General features: G+C 38.4%; 1 protein-coding gene across 1 annotated transcript in view; it reads left to right on the forward strand.

Annotated features, from left to right (window-relative positions):
* The window catches only part of LOC129247514 (uncharacterized), an 84,412-nt gene extending 62,035 nt beyond the window's left edge, over nucleotides 1-22,377 (forward strand). The window contains exon 3 of the mRNA XM_054886667.1: nucleotides 21,248-22,377. Coding sequence (XP_054742642.1) covers nucleotides 21,248-21,736 — 489 coding nt within the window. The 3' untranslated portion in view covers nucleotides 21,737-22,377. The remainder of the gene's footprint in view (nucleotides 1-21,247) is intronic.
* Nucleotides 22,378-25,483: the final 3,106 nt, after the last annotated feature.

Genomic DNA, 25,483 nt, shown 5'->3' on the forward strand with positions numbered 1-25,483 from the left:
TTTTCATAAAAAATAAATAAAAACATAAATGACAAGAAAAAGGACAAACAGCGCATAAAAGTTGCTACGCAAAGAAGGAAAAAAGCTGCTTCTCGCTTGGCTTGTCATTCATTCATTTCCCACGTAATAATTTCCTGTGAATTTGTCAGCAGCGCTTGGCATATGAGCGCCACCTAGCCGACAGATGCAGGCCTGTGAGTGGATATGCAGGAAATGAGCGACTACATGTCCAACACACATACATGTGCGCAGGTATGTGCAGTTATTTTGGCAAACAATTACATACGACCACATTACTTGTTGTCATTCGTCAGCCGCGAGCAATGCCAAATGCAGAAAAAGTAGTTGTGAATACACAAATGAAAGCAAAACAAAAAAAGCATGGCTGACATACTGAAAATGGCAAACAAATGTCAAAAACAACTAAAGAGTGAGGGTAGTTGGGAGCATGTGAAATAGCAAATAAAAAAAATCACATTTTTGGCAATGCTATGCATTCTCGTTTTTGTCACATTTAAGTAAGACAAATTATTTTCGCGCCATTCATTTAGCGGAGCGACAAGAGGCATAATTTGTGGACGTAAAAGGACGTATTTAGGGACAGAGTTGGCGGTGGCTCAAGGCATGCAAGCTTCATGAAGGTGTGCTTATATATATTTGTGTGTATATATCTAAATATCTAAATATGTATTTGTGTACGAACTATACGAGACTACTTTTATGTCAAGCTAATAAATGACTTTTCGACTGTTGTGACGTGCCAACCTTTTATACGCACCTGACTTCAAATTTTTGGTGATAAGTTTTTGTTTCTGAATATTTTGGTGGCACTGCTGTATTGAGTGTGACAACTCCCTCGTTACCAGCAGCCAAACAAGCAGTGTAATCCAGATGAATGGTGCACCAATACTTACGTAGAGCGTAGCCAAGTTGTGTTAGTACATGCATTGCATGAGGAGGAGCGCACGATTTTTGAAACTTTCGATTGGAATACTTATTTTTTAAACTAGTTGTTCAAGGGAAAACATATTTTACACATTTATAATAAGTAGACTAGAAAATTACTATGCAAAGGCTGAAAACCCGGACAACATTTGTAGATCTAGGAATTGAAATTCAATTTAAATTCAGGAAATTTCAGTCGCACAGTTCAGTAAAAAATAAGTTCCCAGATTTTTTCGTCCAATTTTTGTTTGTGAATCATTTAAAGTGAGATAAATTTTTGAGATCTCATCACATCCTGAAAAAGCCTGGATGCAGTGTGGCATGCCAGAGATTTCATTGGTCGATAAGTTATTTAAATTAAGGGATTAGGTATAGTCAGAGGCCCGAAAACATGATGATTTTGAATAATTTTTTTTAGATAGTCAATTGCTTTATTTTAGAAAAATAAAAACATAGCATTAATACATAATCTTTCGACTTGACTTTAGTAAAATTCCAAAACAAAAAAACAACTTAATAATACAAAACTTTTATAGCTCGTTGTGTGGAGCCCGTTTCTCCAGAAGTCCCTTGCGGTGATCATCTCAACTCCTTGGAAATTCATCTAAAATCAACCGGAGAAGAGAAATTAGTTTTATTAATATATAATCTTGTGCCTCATCGAAGATTTTTTTTCAGAATTAACAATATCGCGGCCTTAGAAAATATTTTTCAGGCTTTCGAGAAAAAACCGACAATTAATTGTTAAAAAAAATCGAAATTTTTGAAAAAAAAAATCCTTCGATTAGGCACGAGTTTTTTATGTTTTTCAAAATCGGTATACATTTTATTGAAATCTACCAAGCGGTTTTTAAGTGATCACCAGTTCAAAAAACATAGTTTTGAGAAAAAACGCATTTAAAGTTTGTCTGCTTGCTCTCGAACGCTCCGGAGCGCCCGAGCGCCCTTTGTTAATTGTTGAATAACTCGAAAAGTATTTTTCGGCTTCACTTAAAATTTTTATACAATGTTTTTAAAATATTATATTTTAAGAAAATGCAAAAAAAATCAAATTTTTGTAAATTCTGACTACCCCTAAACCCCTCCCCCAGTGGTGCAGGGGTTAGAATATGCCCGAGGTAAGATATGCCTGTCGTAAAAGGCGACTAAAATCTAGGTCCACCAGTGCCTGAGCAGTATGGGAGCTCAACTGGCAGTGTCTTCGGTTACGATGTCTCACCCAAGACCATAACTCGGTACCACGGGGAACAGGAGCTCTCAAAGTTCGTTCTGACCTGTTCTTTGGGAACGGTCCTTCGGGGAGGTTTTCGTGGTGGCTGTGGTTAAGACCTAAAGCGCGGGTAGGCTTTAGGCCGATGTGGAATTGCATTGCAGCCGGGTGCGGGGACCCATAGAATGACAGATTTATGGGTAGGCTTCGAGCCCTACCAAGGCGGTTAGTGTGTCCGTTCCACACTGCCAATTGGTACCTAAGTTATTTGGGTTCTGATCAATAATTAAATTGATCCGTGTACGTTTGAGTATCGTGGGTGAGCTGTCGCCAGCAGGTACTCACGTAAAAATACAAAGGACGTACCCTTAACCCCTTAAAGAGCTAAGAATTAAGATGAACATTTTTTGATATTATATTTTTTATTTATATAAAGTTTTAAAGTTTGATTTGTATTAAAGAACAAAAAAAGAATAAAGAATGAATAATTTGGATAAAAATTACAAAAATAAAAATCTGACTAGAAAAGCATAGTAAGTATTAATAAGAGATCACTGTCATGCTCGCCACTGTGTATGGAAATAACAAAAACAAAAAACGTAAAATCAAAATTCTTAGTATCCAATTAGTTAACTTTAATGGCTTCCTGGCGGCATATAGTTTCTTTTATAGAAAAATGTCTGTTGAATTTCTTTAGTTGATAAATTCTCCCTACAAAAATACCAAACCCCTTTACATTGCAGACAACGAGTTCTTCGATTTTTGTGCACTAAGGCGACATTGGGCGTAGGGCCAAAAAATTTTAACGTTTTTAAACGAATATATAAAAAGCAAATACTTTCAAAAATTTTAGAATTTTAAAACATTTAGAGGTCAAACTAAGCCAATACGTTTGTAATTTTAAGTATTAATCAGGATTTATTTTCTTATATGAACTTTTCTTAACGTAGTTTTATTAAAGCTGTTGCTTAATTTCCTACTTCAATTTTTTTTGGGGGGGTTTTGGCTTTTTTTAATCCTTGATAAATTATATTATTATTATTATTATTGATTGGCTGTTTGTGCACTGCGACCTGAAGAGATGTATTGTGCAGCCATGTAGCCTACTCGAACAGTTTAAGGCTATTAATAAATCCTAAAACTGCTGTAGGCTTCATTCCTACCAGGAGGTTTGGATCTATTGCCCCATTTCCCAGGTAATTTAGGCTGATTCGTGCCCTTTGCTAGGCAGTCGCATAGAACGTGTTTTGCTGTTTCTTGTGGCTCTTTGCAGAGTCTACAGGAATCGTTTTCTATCTCACCTATCTTTTTCAAGTGATAATTAACTTTACAGTGTCCTGTTAGTAGTTCAATGTAAAGTTTTATGTACTTTCTACTTAGGTTAAGGATTGGTTCTGCCTTTATCCGTTCTGGATCTATGAGTTTTTTCGACTGCCACATGCCCGATTGGGCTCTCCAGTAGTCGGTTAGGCGTCGTTGTTCCTGCTCACGTAGAAAGACACTTTTGAAACTGTTATTTACCCCGCAGAAAGGTTCAGGACCCCCTTTTTCGCTAAAGTGTCCGCAATTTCATTCCCTTCATGCCCCTTATGTCCCGGAACCCACATAAAGGTAACAGAGTTTCTTGATGCTAGGGCTTTGAGGATTTTAAAACATTCCCAGACCAACCGTGATTGGAATGAGAAGCTATCCAGTGATTTTAGAGTTGCTTAACTGTCAGAGAGAATGTTAATATTGGCACCGCGCGTGCCTCTCCGTAGACATTCTCTGGCACACAGCTCTAAGGCGTAGAGCTCCGCCTGGAAAATGTAAGTGGTTTTTCCCAGTAATATTGCTTTTTTGAAATGTGGTTCAACAATTCCAGCCCGGCACTACCGTCCTTCATTTTGGACCCATCAGTAAACCACACCTGTGCGTCCTGTTTTAAGGATATTTCATTGTTTCTCCACGCTGAGTGGTCACTAATGACCACTTTGAATTGCTTGAGGAAATCTAGTTTCCTTTCCATCTTGTCGTGGACTGTCAGGCACGGAGAGTTCAGAAATGAATCCAGAATTCTCATCAGCTTTGTCCGCACACCCCATGTTTTACCGTAAAGCCTCTGACATATGTATATTGCTCTCAAAGCTTTATTTGTGATGTACGATAAGTGATTTTTCCAGGTCAAGGTTTTATCAAGGAATACTCCCAGATAATTCATGTTCCCAGATAGAGTTAAGTCGGCGCCCCTTAATTTAAGGGTTCCGAGGCTTAGTTACCTTCTTCGGGTGAACAGTACCACACATGTTTTATTCGGATTTAACGAAAGTCTTTTCTCACGACATCAGTTTTGCTTAATGTCGAGATCTAGTTGCACGCGATCAGTTATAGTAGAGTCAAATTTGCCTCTAACCATGAGGACTAGTTCATCAGTAAAGCCCTGAATTTCGTATCCGAGATCATCGAGAGTCTGTAGGAGCTCGTCAAGGATCAATAGCCGTCAATTTGGCTCCTTCCCATGGCTTTCGACTCGGTATAACCTCCTTAGTCCAGGCTACCGTTTCATCGTCCGGACAGTTAAGGATTAACCAAAAATTATGTATATTATATATAATTAATTATACAATTAAATTATTTATTATATTTAGATGACATTCTCAACTGAAAATATAAAGAAATTATTTAAGGGGACCCGGTAGTCTAGAAATTTCCAAAACTCGATTTTTTGTTTTTTCGATATTTCTTTTTCTATATCTTAAGAATATACTGTGAAATTTTCATGCGGAAATTCTGAATATTATAGCTTCTATAGCCCATTAACTAGGTAGAGAGTGATCCGCGCGCTCCTGTACCTCAAACTTTAAACTCATTTATTTCGAAACGACTTTTTTCGGCCTGGTGTTGTCAAAAAAAAAAAAGTATTCAACCGAATCATCTGAAATTGCTATTCACATCATGAATGGCTATCGCCCTTATTAGATCATATTATTATTTCAATTTTTTCGTATGTTTTTGATTAAAAAGCTGAAAAAACCCGATTTTTAGGGTGTTAAATTCAAAACCGTGCCATTTTGTCAAAAAAATTTTCTTTTATTCTAGTACGGGACATAGCTACGGTATTAATAATTTTTTGGTTTTTGTGTTTCAGATAAATATCATAGAAGAGCGAAAATGGACAACACCGTCTAGGTCCAATTTTTGGGGAGGGTCAACTTATAAAATTTAAAAAAATAAAATTTTGTTATTCATTCATCATTTCAGTTTTGCATGTAAAAGAAGTTAAATAAGAAGCCTTAAATATTTCAATTTGGTTTTTCATTGTTTTTTACTGTAAAACAAAATTCCTGAAAATACCCTAAATAGTGGAGCTCTAGATCACCGATACCCCTTAAGAAAAACATCATAGTGCATATTATATCGCTCCTAGTCGGAACATAGGGCGGACACAAATGTTCTCCAATGATTTCTGTGAGTCGCTGTGTGTCTGATTTGGTTCCAGATGGCGGTGGAAGGGCTCTCGTGGTAGATTGTGCGCATCGAAGTTTGACGTGGGCAGCCTCTGCGTCGACTTTCTTGCAGATTCCATTGAAAAGCCATTTCGGCAACATTATCGGCTTCTCTGCGGAGAGAAGAAGTCCAGTTTCGTCATTTTATTTCGGAATCGATTGGGCAGCTTTTAGTAAGCAGAAGAAGGTCCATATTGGGGATTGTTTTCGGCCACAAGGTACCGCATATAATTCTGAGGCATTTGTTCACAAACGTTTGAAGACGACGGCTTATGTGGTTAGACGTAAGCCAGGCTATAGAACATAGTTATAGGAGGACGGATTTTGCGCTGATATTGAAGATTTCATCTACTTCATTAGATAATATGTTTGGTTCTTTTATTCCAATATGAAACATAGGGCTTCTTTTTTTTAACTTAGTCGCTGAACGATGTTAAATTCTTTTGTTTCAGGTTCAAAACCGCGTCCTTCATTTCATGGAAAAGTAAAAGTTCATCAGTTATATCAGGTTCCAATTTTTATTCTTACTTGTTGAGGTTGCCTTCCATGCCTACCGATGCCCGAGTCTGAGTGCTGGGACTGCCAGCTGTGCCCTCAGATAGGCTTTGCTCTAACATTTCCGCTATGCATTTGTTGATTATACCGCTTAGTCTCGGTCCTTAGGGGCTTAGCTTTTGCCTTAGCAGAATACACCAGGTGCAGTTATGGCTGACAGTTGGAGAGAAGTGACCGTGTTTTACGCATATCGCTCCAATTGACACCTCCTAATATTAGTGTGGAGAAAAAGAAATGCATTATTTTTATTTTTTATTTTGCGTAAATTACTTAAAATTGTTTTATAGTCGATCTGGTTAGATCCTGGACGATGCTACGACCACTAGTATGCCGCTCAACTTGGATTATTTCTGTAATTTTATCGACATATTCAACGGCAGGCCTGTGTCTGTGCGAGGCGAATCTTTGACCTAAAAATTCCTGAACGGAATCGACAAAACCAAAATTGCACGTGATTACAGTCTGTCTCAGAAGAAAGGAATCGTTTTTTTTCGTGTAACTTCGATATATATTTCGTTCTACTTTTTACTGCATAATAGTTGCTCTCAAGGACTACGGCGCCAGGGTAGTGTCATTCGAAACTTTTCCGTAAGCGCAACCAAACAAAAATGAGTGAGAAGAACACGAAGCATTTCGAGGCGCAATTTTTCTGCACGCATTCGAAAGGGCCGATCAGTTCTTGCTAAAAAGGGAATAAATGTGAGTATCTACACCATGGAACATCGATTGAAGGAGTCAAACATATCCTACCGTCCCACATCACCAAAACCACTGCTCTCAGAAAAAAACATTGAGAAACACCAAAACAAGAAAATTGCGTCACAGTATTGGACTGGCCTTCCCAGTCCCCAGACGCTAACTCCATTGAAAATGTGTCGGGAACTATGAAAACACAGCTTGCCGGAAGGCCAGTCTATGATTTAAAGCAACTCGTGCGTCAAGTTCGCAGAATCTAGTCCTGTTTGTCGACGAGCTACGCAGAAAAGCTGGTTCAAAGCATGGAGAGAATGCCAGGCTATACTCGACAACGATGAAGACTACACGGCTTAGTGAGTAATTGCGACTCGTAGTTTTGTATATACTTTTATGTAAAAGAAAATTTAAGAATATATCTTTATAATTCATGAATAATCGCGGTTCCTTTTTTCTGACACAGACTGTAGATTTGACAGCATCAGCACCATAAGCAGCATTCACAATTTCAGCGGCGCGGCCTGGCTTGCATTTTAGCCTTTCCGCCTTTATCAAAAAACAAAAACAAAACTGTAAAATGTACCTAATTTTCGCTTTGTTGGTTTCCATTGTTCACACCCTGTAATTCATAGATGAATGGAACGAACAAAAAAGAGTAAACGAATTTTTTTAGTGTGAAATATCACCTTGGGCGAAACTTGACGAGATATCGACCACTACAGCCATCTACCGAAGAACAATTAATTTCTTTTTCCTCAACCTAACGTAAGAGGTTACAAATTATTTATATTTTTCCAACTAACAAACAATATTGAAAACAATTAAATTATTAGAAAAGTATCTTGCCAGCTACGAGCAAACAAATTGCATACCAGTTGTATTGCACCCTATGATCAGAAAGTACCGGGATGTTTAAATAAAACAAAACAGAGTTAAATTTCAGACAAATTTATTTTATCTGCTTCAAAATATGACCCGTCTGAAACAACACACATGTGCCAATGTTTAACTCAGTCCTACATGCATCCCTGGTAGTTCGACGAAGGGATGGCCTTCAGCTCCTTCGTCGCATTCTCTTTTATACTGTGGGCAAAAAGTAAGGTGAATTTGGTTGTAAAATGAAAAATCTTTATTTATTCTTGTAAATCAATTTCATTCCCTTCAAAATAATCCCCTCTCGATGAAATACACTTATGCCAATGATTTTTCCAATTCCCGAAACATGCCAAATAGTCCATTTCCGGTATAGCCATCAGCACCTTCTTCGATTCAGCTTTTATCTCCTCAATCGACTCGAAACGCGTTCCCCGGAGTGGTCTCTTGAGTTTTGGGAATAGCCAGAAATCACACGGAGCCAAATCAGGCGAATACGGTGGTTGCGGAACGATATGCGTGGAATTTTTGGCGAAATGGTCACGAAGAACGAGTGTAGTGTGAGACGGTGCACTATCGTGATGCAAAAACCAAGAGTTGTTGGCCCATAATTCTGGTCTTTTTAGACGAATTGCTTCACGTAAACGACGCATAACGCTCAAATAATATTCCTTATTAACAGTTTGACCAGGTGGAAGGAATTCATAGTGCACCACACCATGAAAATCGAAAAAAACTGTCATCATGACCTTTATTTTTGAACGACTTTGACGTGCTCTTTTCGTCTGGCCTCGCCTTCAGCACGATATTCGCTTGAATGGTCGGTTGTTTCAGGGTCGTAAGCATAAATCCGAGACTCATTTCCCATAATGATACATTTGAGCTTGTCCTGATAGTCTGAAAGCATTGTTTCACACATATCAACGCGACGACTTTTTTCCAAGAAATTGAGAGTTTTCGGTATCAAACGAGATTTGACTTTTCGTAGGCCCAAATGGTCTTTGAAAATGGTTTTCACAGATCCTTCTGTTATTCCGATCATATCAGTAAGGAATTTAACAGTCAACCGACGATTTTTGAGCATTAACTCCTTCACTTAATTGACGTGTTGGTCATGTGTTGACGTCGATGGTCGTCCGGAGCGCTCCAAGTCATCAACACGTTCTCGACCCTCTTTGAAGTCTTTGTACCACTTATAAACATTTTTCTGCGACATGGTCGAATCACCAAATGCCTTCTGCAACATGCTAAACGTTTCCGAAGCCAAAATTTCATTCCGCAAACAAAATTTGATGGCACTTCTCTGCTCAATCAAATCAGACATTGTAAAAATCGAAAAATGCACTCTTGGTCGTTTGGTAAACACAAGCTTAAATATATTACTGATAATGACATTCACATGAAAGTTAGCCCAGATGTTATTAACAGTTATTATGTTATTAACACAACTCATGAAAAAAATAACTAGAGCGAAATTTTAATCCCGCGAAGTTTGACAAATAAATTCACCTTACTTTTTGCCCACAGTATATCTCCTCTATCGACTGAAAGGTAATTGCGGTGCTTGCACGATGGTGTTTACTTGGTGTTTGGTCAAATAGTCCAGCGCAATTTGGGCTAGTTGCGATAGCGCGCTATCATCATGCAAAATCCAAGAATTGTTTGCCTACATTTCCGGCCATTTGCGACGTACAGCATCCCTCGAACGCTTCAAAACGGATAAATAATATTCTTTATTGACTGTCTGGCCTGATGGAGGGTACTCATGGTGCACTATGCCTTGGCAAGAGATGAAAACAGTTAACATCACCTTCCCGGTACTTTTTGATCATAGGGTATTTTGTGTGGAGTCTCACCAAAGGTTAAATATATATTCACATTTTCAAAGCATCACTTCAAAAACTAGTAAGGTAAAATAGGCTCATCCCATGGAATTGAAAAGAAAAGCCGGTGTAAAGAACAAAGTCCATGAAAAGTGAAAGCATTTAATTTGTGAAATGAAAATATTCTAAAGAACAGATAGAGATGCACGTGCGGCGCACTTCGAGGCAACAAGTGAAAAAAGTGAGTATGAAAAGTGGCCGAAGTATGCGCGTGCATTTTTTCTTTTCATTTCATTGCATTTTATTCGCACAATAACTAAGTGCGGGTTAGAAAAAAATCCAAACGAATGAACTGAATTGGCATTCATGCCTGAAGACTGCATTAGGGGAAAGCATTAGTGTCAAAAAAGGAAAAATGAAATGGACGAGAGGACTAGAATTTAGAAGAAATGAGCGCTTGTGTATATTTGTGTGTGTGTGTGCGATGGCAATGTGACATACAAATCCACCGAAAGCGCGCACTTACAAGTAGCTATGTAAGGGCGAGAAAAAATATCTACTATGTACATATTTACATGTATGTATGGGTACGTTTGTGTGGTATGTGTGATTAAAGTGAGTAAAGTAATTGCTGCAAAGCTTAGTGCGGGGCAAATTTCCCTTAAGCGTGTGAAAAACACGAAACTAAAAGCGTTAAACAAGTGCGGACTTTCGTATGTGGATATATGAGAGAGTTTGTGGAAATATGTATGCGTTCGTGTACGTATGCATGTACGAAAACGAAGAGATTTTTTTATTTTTCCCACTATCTGTATATTTTTATGCTTTTTGGAAATTCTGTGTTTTTCCCACGAGGAAATGCAGAGGTTGTCGCCTACCAAAGCGTGGCGCCGTTGGTGCAATGCGCGTATTTTCCATTTCGTTGCATATTTTGTGGGGCGCAACAGCATTAAGTGCCACGAATTTGGGCTTGTGCGTGCGGATGTGTGTGTGTAGGGAGTATGCAAAGCATGCGGTATGCGCTGTGAATGTATTGAGAATGGCAGTTTATATGGTTGGTGTACAAAAACACATATAAATTTGTATACATACACACATATACGTGATATGCATATCTATATACATACACCTGTATATGTGTGTGTGCTGGCAAAGGCCATATGTGTTTTTGTGCGCATTTGCTGCAACGCGCACCTGTAAGTTAATCACTATTCATTTAACGAGATTTTCCATGTGGGCGCCTGAAAGCACTCAACACAAAAGCGATGCCAACGATGCGCTAGTGGTGTGAAAGAGCACACATGCATGAGGGTGTGTGTGTATGTTTGTTTGCACATTTTACGTTCAATGGCTGTGCAAAAACACGTTTAGGCTTTTCGGCGAAAATATTGTTTTTTTTGTACAAAAAAAAAATTTGGAAAAAATTTGAGGAAAAAATTAAATGGAAAAACTTACCAAATAAAGGGTGTTTTTTATGAGGAGTGTGTCTGTGCTCGGCAAGCTGGCACAAGGTTTGGTATATAATCTGACTTGTTCCTAAGTAGGTGCTAATCGGCGCTAGTTGGATACACCCAGTGCAGCCAAGCGCTCCTCCATTTGGTCATTCAAGTGCCGGTTTGTTTCTTCTAGTTCGGTTTGCTTCTTCTCCTGCTATCACTCCAAGACATCAAATCGAATACTTTCAAAACATAGAGCGTTTGTATTCTCACAAATTTCATCTTTCCAGAAGTAGATCACAGGTTGTCACGGTAACCTCAATCCTCTCACTTCACGGTGAACCCATCTCCAGCTTCTCCTGCCTCCTGCCTTATATATTGGGTAGTCGAAAAAGTCTTTTCGTATTTCTAATCAAACTTCAACTCATTTTTTTATATTTATAATGAACTTTATTAAACCAAATATGTACCATTTTGGTCGACCACCTTTTGTCATTTTTCTTCTAGAGACATTATTCCATCAGTGTAAAACTTTTGTGGTTTCTCGGCGAAAAACTGCGACAAGTAATTTTCACAGACTTCTCTTGAAGCCAACTTTATTCCATTAAGGGAGTTCTGCATTGACCGAAACAAATGGTAGTCCGATGGTGCAAGGTCAGGGCTATATGGTGGATGCATCAAAATTTCCCAGCCAAGCTCTCCCAGTTTTTGCCGAGTCATCAAATATGTGTGCTAGGTTTCCTTGCGCGGAAAACCTTAATAAAAACACGGTAATTTACTAGGTGCGATGCGTGCGCCTTTATTAACTGTCCGAATTAAACTCAAATTCTTTACAAAATTTACTTAACTCTACACCTACGAATAACTTAATTCCACCGGAAGACGTTGCTCAAGCCAGACGCTACGTAAGCATTATTTATTTTCCCAAGTTTGAATTGGTAAGAATTTTATTGCAAAAAGAATTGATAACGATATTGTGAAACGGTAAACGCTTCCGCTTAAGGGTTTGCGCTACCGCTGAGTGAGTTTGCTACGTAAGCATTATTTATTTTCCCAAGTTTGAATTAGTAAGAATTTTATTGCATAAATTTTATTGAGTTGCCCTGATGGAAGACGACACCCTTTCTGCTGATCAGTTCTGGCCGTTTTTTTTCGATTGTTTGCTTCAATGTCATCAGTTGTTGTGAAGAATCAATCGTTTGAGCAGGCTGGAGCAGCACATAGAGGATGATTCCTTCCCTTTCGAGGCGTCAATCCTGGCTATGCGACCATTTGTTAAGCTTCATCACCCTTGCGCCATGACCTTTTTCGCACATTATTATCGTATTTGATCCACTTTTCGTCTCCTGTTACCATTAGCTTAAGAAATGGTTCGATTTCATTTCGTTTCAGCCAAGAATCGCAGATGTTAATTCGGTCCATTAAATTTTTCACAGACAATTCATGTGGTACCCAAACATCGAGCTTCTTTTTGTAACCAGCCTTTTTTAAATTGTTCAAAACCGTTTGATGAAGAATGTTTAGTGCCTTGGCGATGTCATGGCAGCTTATCTTTTCCATAATTTCATCGACTTTTTCAACGATAGGTCGACCGGAGCGAGGTGCATCTTTCACATCGATTTTGCAAAACGGAAGCGAGCGAACCATTGTTGTGCTACACGAACTGATGCAGCATCGTCTCCGTAAACTTCACAAATTTTATTGGTGGCTTGCGTAGCATTCTTCCCTTTTTCATACAAAAAATTCAAAATATAGCGAACTTCTTCATTATTTTCACTCATTTTTGAACAGCTATAACTTTTTTTCAACTTCTCCAAATTAAATTTTTTTTTGGTTAAATAAAGCTTATAAAGTCACCTTTCTAACACCATATGATATGACACAATGTGATTGGTAGCACAAAATACGAAAATACTTTTTCGAGTACCCAATATAAAAATGAACATCGCCATAAATCGATCATCTCAGAAAATCGTGGGAATGGCGCTGATGTGCGGGCGAGGTTCCTTTATAAGCTCGTGTGATGCCCATATCGTAAGCTCCATAAATCAAAGAGGAAAAAAACACCCGTTATAAACGCATTTTGTCAATTTGACAGCTGGACTTGACCGGCACGAACTTGTGGTGTGGCTGCCACAAGAGCTTCAACTCTTAATTTGAGTGCATCGTGCAGCTGCGCGCAATTTTTATTTCGCATTTCCTTTTGTAATCTTCTTCTTCTTTTAATTAATGTCTTTCGCATCATTTTCATCAACATTTCTCAGTAGACTTTATTGCCGCATTTTACTTACGTTCAGTAGACTCGTTTGCTTTCTTTGTGTCTACAGGCATATTTGTATATACATATGTATGTATATATGAATGTATGTATGTGTGTATGTATGTATGTATGCACTTGCCTATTTGCCTTATTTTTATTGTTCTTCTCCACTTCATATTCTCATGCAGTTATAATTAATGTTTCTTAGCTGCGTCTTTCATGCATCTTTCATTCGTGTTGTGGTTGCTATTATTGTTGTAGTTTTCCCACTTGCTGTACACTTGTTGTTGTTTTATAGGTAAGGTCATATAATTGGCTGTCATGCACATTTTTGCTCAGCAGAGTGCATCAGCGCTCGATTGGGAAAAGAGGAAAAAAGGAAAGCAGATTGTAAAATGAGAACACGTAACATACATCAAGGCGTTTAACAAATTAAAATTTTGCGGTCGAATGGTAGTTCGACATAATTCTTTTTGCCGAAATGTGAGCGCAAACTTTTTTGTATTTCAGGATGTGCGTAAGTTATGCCAGTATTTGTTGTTTTTTTTTTGTAGTTATAGCTGCACACAGGTATGCAAGGTGCACACATACATACATGCAAAAACACATACACTCAAGTATACTTTCAACGCTTTCACTTCAATAAAACGTTTTAAAAATTTGCCCTCGGTAGGAGGTTTATGCGGTTGAATGAAGCGTTTTTTGTTTTTGTTTATTGAACAGCTGCAAAAGTATGTATAAATACGTAAGTAATCGCTTCTCGGCACAAAAGCAGCTTCATGACAATGAAAGCGGGTATGGCACAATTATGTTTTTCCTAGAAAACCGTAGGAAATATTTCACTTCAGTTCCTGCTGGCTTAATTTGAGTAATGCCGCCACTCAGTCGATGGGGATTTTTTAACGGCTTTTGAGTATTTTTTATTTTTATTTTTTATTCCATTACACCGATTGCTCTTTACTGCCGCCCACCAGTTATTCCACTTAACTATATGTAGTAGAATCTCAGGTAAATCTTTTCGTAAAAACACTGAGTAAACCTCATAGAAGGCTGATATTACTACCATTCAAGAGATGCGTTTGACGGGACAAGGAGAGAGAACCATTGAATCTTGCGACAGCTACAACGCAAATTCGGTGCCGAGTTTCTGGTGAGAGAGGGTTTTAGTGGCCAAATACTTTCGGTCAGTATGGTAGGCTAGCGTCTCGTCATAATCCGCATTAAAGTGAGATTCTTTAACATCTCGATGGAGAAGGACAATGCGATCAAAGACCGCTTCTATGAGCTCCTGGAAATTTTCTATTAGCGGTGCCTCCGTCATGACATAGAAGTCGTGCTTGGCGACAGGAAGGGATTTTTGATTCTCCAGCCGGAAAATTCATTATATACGGCGAAAAATCAGCTAACGGATTGAGGCTAATCGATTTCACTCTTTTTAGATTCCCGCGCAAAGAAACTCTTCCAGCTACGTCTCCTTATAGAAAAGAGCGAAATTAGATTGATCTTCTTGCGATAGATGGCAGACACTCAACCAGTATTTTAGATGTACCTACAATACGAGGGCCAATTTAGAGTCGAATCCTTATTACTATCAGAATGCAAATATGCCTTTGGGCAGCAGAAAACGTATCTCTAACTGCACAAAAAATCTTTGACTCTCACTCCTGCTCTCAGAGAGTACTGCCCAACAACACGGCATGCACGAGCAATGGAGCAACATTTCACGTTCTCTACGTACCGCCGCCGAAAAATTAGCCCGAAAAAATAATTGGTACGATGAGGAATGTCATGCTGCTGCGGAAAAAAAGATGCTGCCTACAGGCCACGCTGCGATTGGGCGCAATGCGAGCTATGTGGAATCGCTACCGGGAGCTCAAAAAGGAAGAGAGATATTAGGAGGTTGAATTAGTTTTAAAGGTGACACACAGATGGCGCTATTTATCACTTTATCGCGTTGGCAATACTGAATATATATTCATGACAAAGCCTCATCCCTAGGCTTTGTTTATCAGTATCTGTCATTTCGCTGAAGTATAAACAACGCAGTGTTTTCGTGCTCCGAGTATGTCAACTTTCGTGCCGTCGAAACGCAATTTGCGGGAAGCTTTGCTTTTCTGCTTCAATTTGAAAAAAAAAAAAACACAGCCCAAGCCCGTGAATTGCTGCAGGGGGCCTACCCAGACCATACTCCGTCGATTTCAACATGTGAGTACTGGTTTTGACGATTCAAAAGTGGTGATTTTCACACCGAAGACAAGGAGCGTCTTGGCCAGTCCAAAAAGTTCGAGGACGCGGAATTGGGGGAATTGGTAAACGAGGACTCGTGCCAAACCCAAGAAGAGCTTGCTGAATCATTGGGCGTTGATAAATCAACCGTTTGCAAGCGTCTAAAAGCGATGGGAATGATCCAAAAGCAAGGACAATGCGCAAAAAATCATGGGGTTGCTCGGCCACGCATCAACGTCGACGGCCAAGCAGAATATTCACGGCAAGAAAATCATGCTCTGCATTTGGTGGGATCAGGTCGGCGTCGTATATTTTGAGCTGCTCCAACCGGGCGAAACAATCACGGGGGATCGTTACCGACTGCAATTGATGCGTTTAAGCCGGGCATTGAAAGAAAAACGGCCGGAAACGGTAAAAAGGCACGACAAGGTTATTTTGCAACATGACAACGCTCGGCCGCATGTTGATCAACCTGTCAAAAAATACCTTGGAACGCTTGGCTGGGAAGTGTTACCCCACCCGCCGTATAGTCCAGACATAGCTCCCTCCGATTATCATTTGTTCCGGCATAAGAGTCTCGATTTGGCGGACCAGCGGTTCTCCTCGTACGAGGCTACCAAAATATGGGTTGAGTCATGGATAGCCAAGCAGCGGCCAGAATTTTGGAGAAACGGCATCCGGAAATTGCCCGAAAGATGGGCGAAAGTTGTAGCTAGCGATGGCCAATACTTCGAATAAAATATTTTGTACCGTTTTTTTTCGAAAAAAAACCTTTAAAACTAATTCAACCTCCCAATATATTGTAAGAATGAAGTAGCGTTAGCCCGAAATACGTGAGTGCGAGGAGCCTGAGATGCTGGCCAACAGAGAAAACGCTCGAAAATTCTATCAGAAAGTTTGGCGGCTTACAAAGGGTTGCAAGACCGGGGCGCTTTCCTGTAACAAAAAAGATGGCAATTCGCTGACTCACGTTCAGAGCAAACTTAAGTTATGATGACAGCAGTGAATGTAACAGAGAATGTGAAGATCTCGGCTAAGAAAATAACAAAAGCGCGATAGCCGACGGACTACCGGCTGAGCTATTCGAACATGGCAGCGAGAATCTGGTAAGCTCTTATGCAAAACATGATCGGATGAATGCAAACCTATCGATTGGAAGTTAAGTGTGCTCTGCACACTCTGCTCTGCTCTGTAATAAGAAGAGTGATCATGCAATCTATACCAACTACTGCGGTATCAGTCTTCTAAATAACGCGTACAAGAAAGAAGCGAGTCATCCGAAAGACTGGAGCCGACCATCAATCAATTGATTGGGTCTTATCGGAGTGGCTTTAGACCTGGAAAGTTCCCAATTGATCGCCATCAAAACTATATCTGGTAAACTAAGTGAATCTCCTGTGAGATTCTATAACCGTCTAATAATGTTTTGCTGGCCAAAGTATTGGTGAGTTATGCAGAATCAGAATAACTTTATTATGGATAAAAATCTGCACAGGAAAATACAAAAGTCCTGCAATGGCGATTGAACGAAGAATTGAAAATAAATAAGTAATTTGCGCCTACACTTCTTTTAAGTGTTTAGCCGAGTTCCGCCTCCTATTTGTGGTGTGAGCCTTGATGTTGTTCCACAAATGGAGGGACCTACAGGAGGGACCGACGGCAAATGATTTTTATGAGGAGCTTTGACATGACAGAAATACACTTGGATGTTTGCCTACTGAGGAGCGGCCGGAATTAGAAAAAAACTTTTTCTATAATCTTGCTATTTCGAACCTACACACTCTTGAATGGTAGTCACGCACCAACCCTTTCGGCTACGAAGAATCGAAGGAGAGAAGTTCATATTTCAATAATACAACTTATTAGTGAGTCTCTGATGTAGTTCGCAAACTTACATGTTGGTGTTCTAGCCCGGCACTCACTGAAGGGGCGTCTGACGCAACTTTCCAAGAGTAGATTATGAGTAGCGAAATCAACTCCTACTCTCAGTTTGCACAGAAAGAGCGACTCACCGGCACTTTGCCTAGTCAGCTGATGAGCCATGGAATTTCTTCCCAATGCTTCCATTTTCACAATTAATAATAAACAACTTCCGCATACTGTTGAAATAACAAACATTTTCCGGGCTCTCTTTTTCGGCCATTGCGTAAAGTTTTAGTGATCAAAAATTTTTTTTAGTTAAGGGGACAGATACCTGTAAACGGCCATATTTTCCCTGATTTTCATGAAAATTATTTAAAATGAAGAAGTCAATATGTTTTTTTTCAAAATCGGCATACAGTTTATTTATGCATACATTAAAGTAATATAATTTTTTTTTTCAATCATTTAAAATGGTGGATGTACACTCAATTCTTCCAGGAAGAACGCAGCGGGGCTTCTCAATCGGCGGGCATTGTAGCATCGACTTCAGTGATCTGAATACAAAAAATCAAAATTTTTTGTTTATTAATGTCATAGTTTCTATATGACTTAAAAAAAAATCGCGGAATAAAATGCTTAAAGTCGGTTTACTGACAGTAGTTTAACGTGACAACGTCATAAGAAAATACTGATGTAATGGTTGCAATTTTCAAAACGAAATTTTAATTTTATTTATGATAGATATTTGGATGGATATAGAGAAGGAGGTAAATGGAATCGCAATGGAATAGGTCAAGTTACATTGTATTTACACTTACGTGAAAAATGACGAAACAATTATCAAATTCATGAAAGATATGTTCAATTTCGATTGTGCATCAGACGTTAATAAGTCAACAACACTAAGAGGCACCATCATCGATTTGCCTTTTTCAAGACACTTTACACTCGAAACACCCCCTTTCATTTCCTACTTTTCCTATCATCGTCGTATTCTCAACAGAGAAATGGTTCATTACCATGCACACAGGAAGAAGGCATATGCAAATACAAATATGTTTGTGAATTTATATACAAATGCGCATATACATACACATCCATACATATATATGCTCACTCAAGTAGGAGAGCGCCAGATGTCGAACGTTGCCGAATGCCGGGGCCGATTGTGCTCTTTGTCGTTCGTTCCGCGCTTTCGCTTGCAGTTCAAGCAAGGTAACGACGAATGAGCAAAATAACGACGATTGAGCAAGATAACGACACATTTTTTCGTGCGTGCAGCCGGCTAAATCGAATTATAAGTTATCACGTCAAAAAAAAAAATGAATTTTAGGGCGAATTTTCCTACTATATTTGCTTCGAAAAAATTAATTTTCTTAGACGCAATAACTTCGCTTCCACTGAATCAAATGTCAACAAGCTTTCATTGGAAGTCAGCTAGGGATGTAACTTCTAACGCACTAGACTTTATTTTGGACTTGACCTTGGGCAAAAAGTAAGGTGAATTTGGTTGTAAAATGAAAAATCTTTATTTATTCTTGTAAATCAATTTCATCCCCTTCAAAATAATCCCCTCTCGATGAAATTCACTTATGCCAACGATTTTTTCAATCCCCGAAATATGCCAAATAGTCCATTTCCGGTATAGCCATCAGCACCTTCTTCGATTCAGATTTTATCTCCTCAATCGACTCGAAACGCGTTCCCCGGAGTGGTCTCTTGAGATTTGGGAATAGCCAGAAGTCACACGGAGCCAAATCAGGTGAATACGGTGGTTGCGGAACGATATGCGTGGAATTTTTGGCGAAATGGTCACGAAGAACGAGTGCAGTGTGAGACGGTGCATTATCGTGATGCAAAAACCAAGAGTTGTTGGCCCATAATTCTGGTCTTTTTAGACGAATTGCTTCACGTAAACGACGCATAACGCTCAAATAATATTCCTTATTAACAGTTTGGCCAGGTGGAAGGAATTCATAGTGCACCACACCACGAAAATCGAAAAAAAATGTCATCATGACCTTTATTTTTGAACGACTTTGACGTGCTCTTTTCGGTCTGGCCTCGCCTTTAGCACGATATTCGCTTGATTGGTCGGTTGTTTCAGGGTTGTAAGCATAAATCCAAGTCTCATCTCCCGTAATGATGCATTTGAGCATTGTTTCACACACATCAACGCGACGACTTTTTTCCAAGAAATTGAGAGTTTGCGGTACCAAACGAGATTTGACTTTTCGTAGGCCCAAATGGTCTTTCAAAATGGTTTTCTCAGATCATTCTGATATTCCGATCATATCAGTAAGGTCATTAACAGTCAACCGACGATTTTTGAGCATTAACTCCTTCACTTTATTGACGTGTTGGTCATCTGTTGACGTCGATGGTCGTCCGGAGCGCTCCAAGTCATCAACACGTTCTCGACCCTCTTTGAAATATTTGTAGCACTTATAAACATTTTTCTGCGACATGGTCGAATCACCAAATGCCTTCTGCAACATGCTAAACGTTTCCGCAGCCGAAATTTCATTCCGCAAACAAAATTTGATGGCACTTCTCTGCTCAATCGAATCAGACATTGTAAAAATCGAAAAATGCATTCTTGGTCGTTTGGTAAACACAAGCGTAAATATATTACTGATAATGCCATTCACATGAAAGTTGGCCCAGATGTTATTAACAGTGCTGCCAACTCATGAAAAAAATAACTAGAGCGAAATTTTAATTTGACAAATAAATTCACCTTACTTTTTGCCCACAGAGTAAATATAAGAAAATGAATACATGTGTAATAATTTTTATAATAGGTCCACGTACTTAGACATTCTGAGCAAATCTTTCGTGGTAGTAATGGAAATCCAGCCTTCCTTTTGTGCTGCGAAGCCGTTTTCACATAGTCGAGTCAGTTACGCAAAGTTGCTCCCCACCCATAAGATGTCCTTATGGTTTCATCAATTTCAAATACTTTAAAATTAATTCAAAGTTTTCTTTTAAACTGTTTTGCTGAATTCGTAAACAAAAAAGTTATAATATTTCAAACACTTTGCCATCTCATACAAAACAACTAACCCTTAAATGCGCAAAAAAATATTCGTTCAAAAAAATATTTTTATTTATTTATTTATTTAAAAAAAAAATAGTTTCAAGCCGACTCCGAACGGCAGATATTTTTATGAGGAGCTTTTTCATGGCAGAAATACACTCGAACGTTTGCCATTGCCTGCCGAGGGGCGACCGCTATTTGAAAAATGTTTTTATTAATTTTGCTTTCACCGAGATTCGAACCAACGACCTCTCTGTGAATTCCAAATGGAAATCACGCACCAACCCATTCGGCGACGGCGGCCGCCATTAATTTATTTATTTAGCACACTAATAATAATTGAAAAGTCATTTGAACATTTTTGAAGTATTAGTCAGCCGAAAAATGGCAAGGGTTTTGACTTCTACTTTCTTGAAAAACAATTCGAAAAACATCTCAGATCGGCTCTCTTAGACCGAATGGATTACAAGCGTTTCGGATTAGCGTCTTATTTCAATGCCTGTCGATGAGTCTAAGATGGAGTCTGGATTCGGTACATGAATACTCTTTAGGTTTATGGCAGTAAATCCAATTTATTCCTTTTTAGTTTTTTGAATAATTATATTTCAGCAAAAATTTTACACGAATATGCGAATGTAAGTCGATTAATTGATGAACTTTAAAGGCCAATCGATTTTCCTTCACAAAAAAAGTGGATGAGAAATACGTTCTTACACGCATTTTATACGAGGCTTTATGCATTACATGGCACATATTTTATTACACGTCTCACTGCCAGACTTGTTTTTTTTTTTACATTTCTACTTTAACGCTTTCCTCTTTTTCTCCTCACTTGCAGGTCGGCACTGCACTGCTGATCATTTACTCAACTTTCGCCGCCATTTACTACTCGAAAGTAAATCCATTGGTGTCCGATTACGATTACACCGACTATTTGGGCGGTGGGCGTTCACTGAGCGGTGGCGACGATGACTTCATCGACGATGACAACGAGAGCGACAGCGATGGCAAGCAGCGGCGACGCAGCTGGCTCGATGGCATGTTGCCACGTGCTGGACCTACCATGAAATATATACTCGATTCGCTCGATAAACTGCCGGTGGACCATCGCGAAGCGGATGAGGCAATGAAAGGAGAGCGTTTAAGGTTAGTGGCGGCGACAGCCACCCCAGCGGATCCACAAGAGCAGCTGGTAGCAGACTCAGCAGGAGTGGCGCATGAAAGTGACGATACCACAGCAATAGCAGGGGAAAGTGATGCGAATGAAGAGCGGGAAGCCACGTTGGATTTAACGCAGCAGCGACAAGTGCAGGCGTATGCTGCTTAACGTCAATGAGTGGCTACAATAAAAGTTTCGCTGCACATTTCGGGCTGCAAGTATGACGCACACACACACACACGCATGCACACACCCACATGCGCTGAAATCGCCGTCATAAATTCTCACGCAATTAATTACAATAGTTTCGTGTTTCGTTTATTTCTTTAGTGCGGATTTTTGTTTGTTTGCATTCTTCCACCTAGCGGACAATTTTATTGCTTCACTTTCTGCTTTCATTGCTCTCCGCACATTAATTTTATTTATTTGTATTCGAGCGATACACTTTTGCATTCATTTTCAGTATTTTCTTTATTGCATTGATCAATTGTTATTTGCAGTTTTTTGTTTTCTTCCGTTCTTTTGCTCTCAGTTTTTATTTTATTTTTTGTTTTCGGCGCACATTTGTATTGATTTATGGCGGAGAATTTATGGCAGCAGTGCCACGTATGCGGACATGAGAATGAAACTGCCATTGCAAGCGTAGAAAATCGTTAACTATGTGGCCACATCTCGGCACATCTGCTATGTGGCCCTTTGTAGTGCTTCAGAATTGCGGTTTAATTTCACTAAAAGACATTTGATGCAGAGAAAAAATGTGGGCATTAAAGGCTCCTTTAATTAAGCAAATTAAAAATCCATTATTCAACTTAACCCGTAATAATATTTTAATAATTATATTTACATGTATGATGCACATACGTACACATATAGTTATAAACATACATACATATATACAAATAAGTCTGTATATTCGTAAGTATTCTGCTCTCGAAGGTCTTTTGGTGAAATGAACTTTTTGTTTGTAAGGAAAATTTATAGATCCCCAGGTATATCTGTATTCTATAATATAATCGATTTTTTTTTACAAAAAAATCATTGAACTATGATAAGTGTTATTGATATACTATGTGAAAATAAATTTAGCAATAAAAAAAAATGTTTTTATACCAATTAAGGTTAATGCCAGAGTGAAGTAGTGCGAAGTGATGCAGAGCGAATATTCAGTTTTGGGATTTCATTCTGAACGATGCATTCAGACGAGGAGTTTTTTTTATTTCCAATGGTGTACTTAACACTTTTTCTTGGAAAAAGGTAAACTTAAGGGAAGGTAAGCTTAACAATTTTATTGAAAAAGAAGGTAAGTATTGCACAAACGAAATTCATGTAAATGTGGTTGTTGCACCTTGTATAAATTCGCTTAAGGGGTTACATACGTCCAGAATTTATTGAATAAAATTATCAGTACAATTAAATGAGGTTTCACTCGACCCAACGTTCTCATACTGCATTTTACAGTTCAATGCGGTTTTTACAGCTATTTCGGAGTGTGTGGTCTGTCGTACATGTGGTGGCAATGTTAAGTTTTTAAAAGCAAGTCCGCGTGGACTTTGATAAACACTCCATATGAGATAAATCCACGCTTCACATTACCTTTCCGACTGTTAGGAAAAGGATTTAAGGCAATGCAGCTTTTATGTAGCGTCATGGATCTAGCATTATAAAGGGTGGTTAAGTTTCAAGGGCCAGTGTTAATTTTGAATAAAATACCATTTTTTTAGGAAGTTATTATCATTTCTCTTTATTATGATAATATTGGTATGGTTCAATTACGTATACAACAAAATATCGGCTAAATGGCCGTCGCGGTTTCGGCGGCACACCTCTATCCGATGGTCCAAATTTTCGATAACGCTGAGGCATAATTGAGGTTCTATGCCATTAATGTGCGGAATTATCTCATCCTTTAGCTCTTGAATTATTGCTGGCTTATCGACCTTTTCTTTCAAATAACCCCAAAGAAAGAAGTCCAACGGGGTTGTTGATGTTTAGGTGTGGTTCACATTCAACATCGGCCCTTGAAATTTAACCACCCTTTATATCGCACAAACAAGCTTTGATTCAATTCAAAATATTGAAGAAGCTTCAGCAACCGTTCCTGAAGCATCTATGAAAGTTGCTGCTGAAGAAGAACTTCAAGAATTTGCCAATCAAGATAAATTCCAATGGCACCTGGATGAAGAGAGGCTTTTTTTTTTCGTTTTTCGGAGTCACAACATAAAATGGTTATTTCTCGGGAAAAGTTGTCGACTGTTTGGTAAAAAGCAGATACTGCAAAGAGTGCGAAATTCACGAGAAGCACAAAGGTAAGGCTAGGAATGAATCGTGGTTAGAAAACCATCACGAAAATTGTGCTGCAAATCACAAAGGTAGCTCTGGGAGAATGGGGCCAAATAGTGCTGTGTAAATGCTTCGGAGATCATTAGAAAACTATGGGTCAAATATGAATATTACATAGGTGACGGTGATACAAAAACTTTTTCTAGTATCAACAATGCTCAGCCTTATCAAGACCTCGACGTAAAGAAGAAAGATTGCGTGGGTCATGTCCAAAAACGTATGGGTAAGTGTCTTCGCCAAGTCGTCAATGACGATAAAAAATCGACGTCAATCACGAAAGAAGAGATATCAACGACTATGAAGGAAAATTCAAATACATCGAATCAAATCAAACGAGTTAGTTTGAAAGGAAAAGGAAAATTAACTGCTAAACTAATAGACGAGCTATTTATTACGAATTGGCAATTAGAAATAATATTAACTCACTGCAAAATACGAAAAATGCCATATGGGCGACATTCTACCATAAATCAACGATGGAAGAAAAACCTTAGCATTTTTATTCTCTACCTGGAGAAGAAAGTTGGAGTGATTGACGGAGAGCAAAAGCCGAAGGTACGATTAATTAATACAGGCACAAAGCCACTTTACCTGAACTTGTACTGCAGGCAACAAAAACCCATCTATGAATCTTTAAGTGACGAACAATTACTTGAAAAGTGCTTAGGTGGACTCACACAAAATGTTAATGAGAGTCTTAATTCGAAGATTTGGATGTTTGCATCTAAATGTAGTCCAGGTTGTCGGAGAGTAGTTGAAATAGCTACCAATGTTGCTGTATCTACTTTTAATGACGGAAAAGAGAGTTTATTGAGAATGGCAAGATTACTTGGAATAACAATTGGATATGAGGCGTACCACTAATTTCTCGTAGAAAATGAAAACACGCTCGAATTAAGGCTATGAAAGCAACAAAAGCGGCCAGAACATCTCGTCGAGTGGAAAAAAATAAACAACAATAATTGCTTACTGATCAGGAAGGTTATGAAGCTGGAATGAGAGATTAGACGTAAGTTAAGAAAATAAATTAAAATATTTATTTTAAGTTTAAACTCGTTTTTCACGAAACAACTTTTTCCGGCACGGTCTGCATGATAACTCATACAGATTTTAATATCTTTGATGCGGTTTTTTTTAATATTCGAAAGTGTTTTCCCTATAGTCCGAATTTTTGATATTTTTATTAAAAATTTTTAATTTAGTTTTAAATAATAAATAAATTTAATTTTAATTATAAACACAATTAACGTGTGACATTTATTACGTAAAGCGCATACTTTTTTTTTAAATGCCGTAAATTCCAAAATTTTTCGAAATTCAAAAATCCGGCTCGACTGACTATAACTACAACTTTATTTTACTATATTAGAATTGTTTTACTTCTCACAGATCCATCAAAATTTTAAGTAGAAATGATGCAGACCCTGAAGCAACTTTTTTTTTATTGTACTTTGTGATTTGATCACGTGATTTTTTTATACTAATTTTTGTAAAGAAAAATTAAAATAAATTTTTATAAAGTTTAAGTACTAATAAATAATGCATATAATTTTTTAATATTTATTTCTCTTGTTA

Source organism: Anastrepha obliqua, chromosome 5 (genome assembly GCF_027943255.1).
Source record: "Anastrepha obliqua isolate idAnaObli1 chromosome 5, idAnaObli1_1.0, whole genome shotgun sequence".
Lineage (NCBI taxonomy): Eukaryota > Metazoa > Arthropoda > Insecta > Diptera > Tephritidae > Anastrepha > Anastrepha obliqua.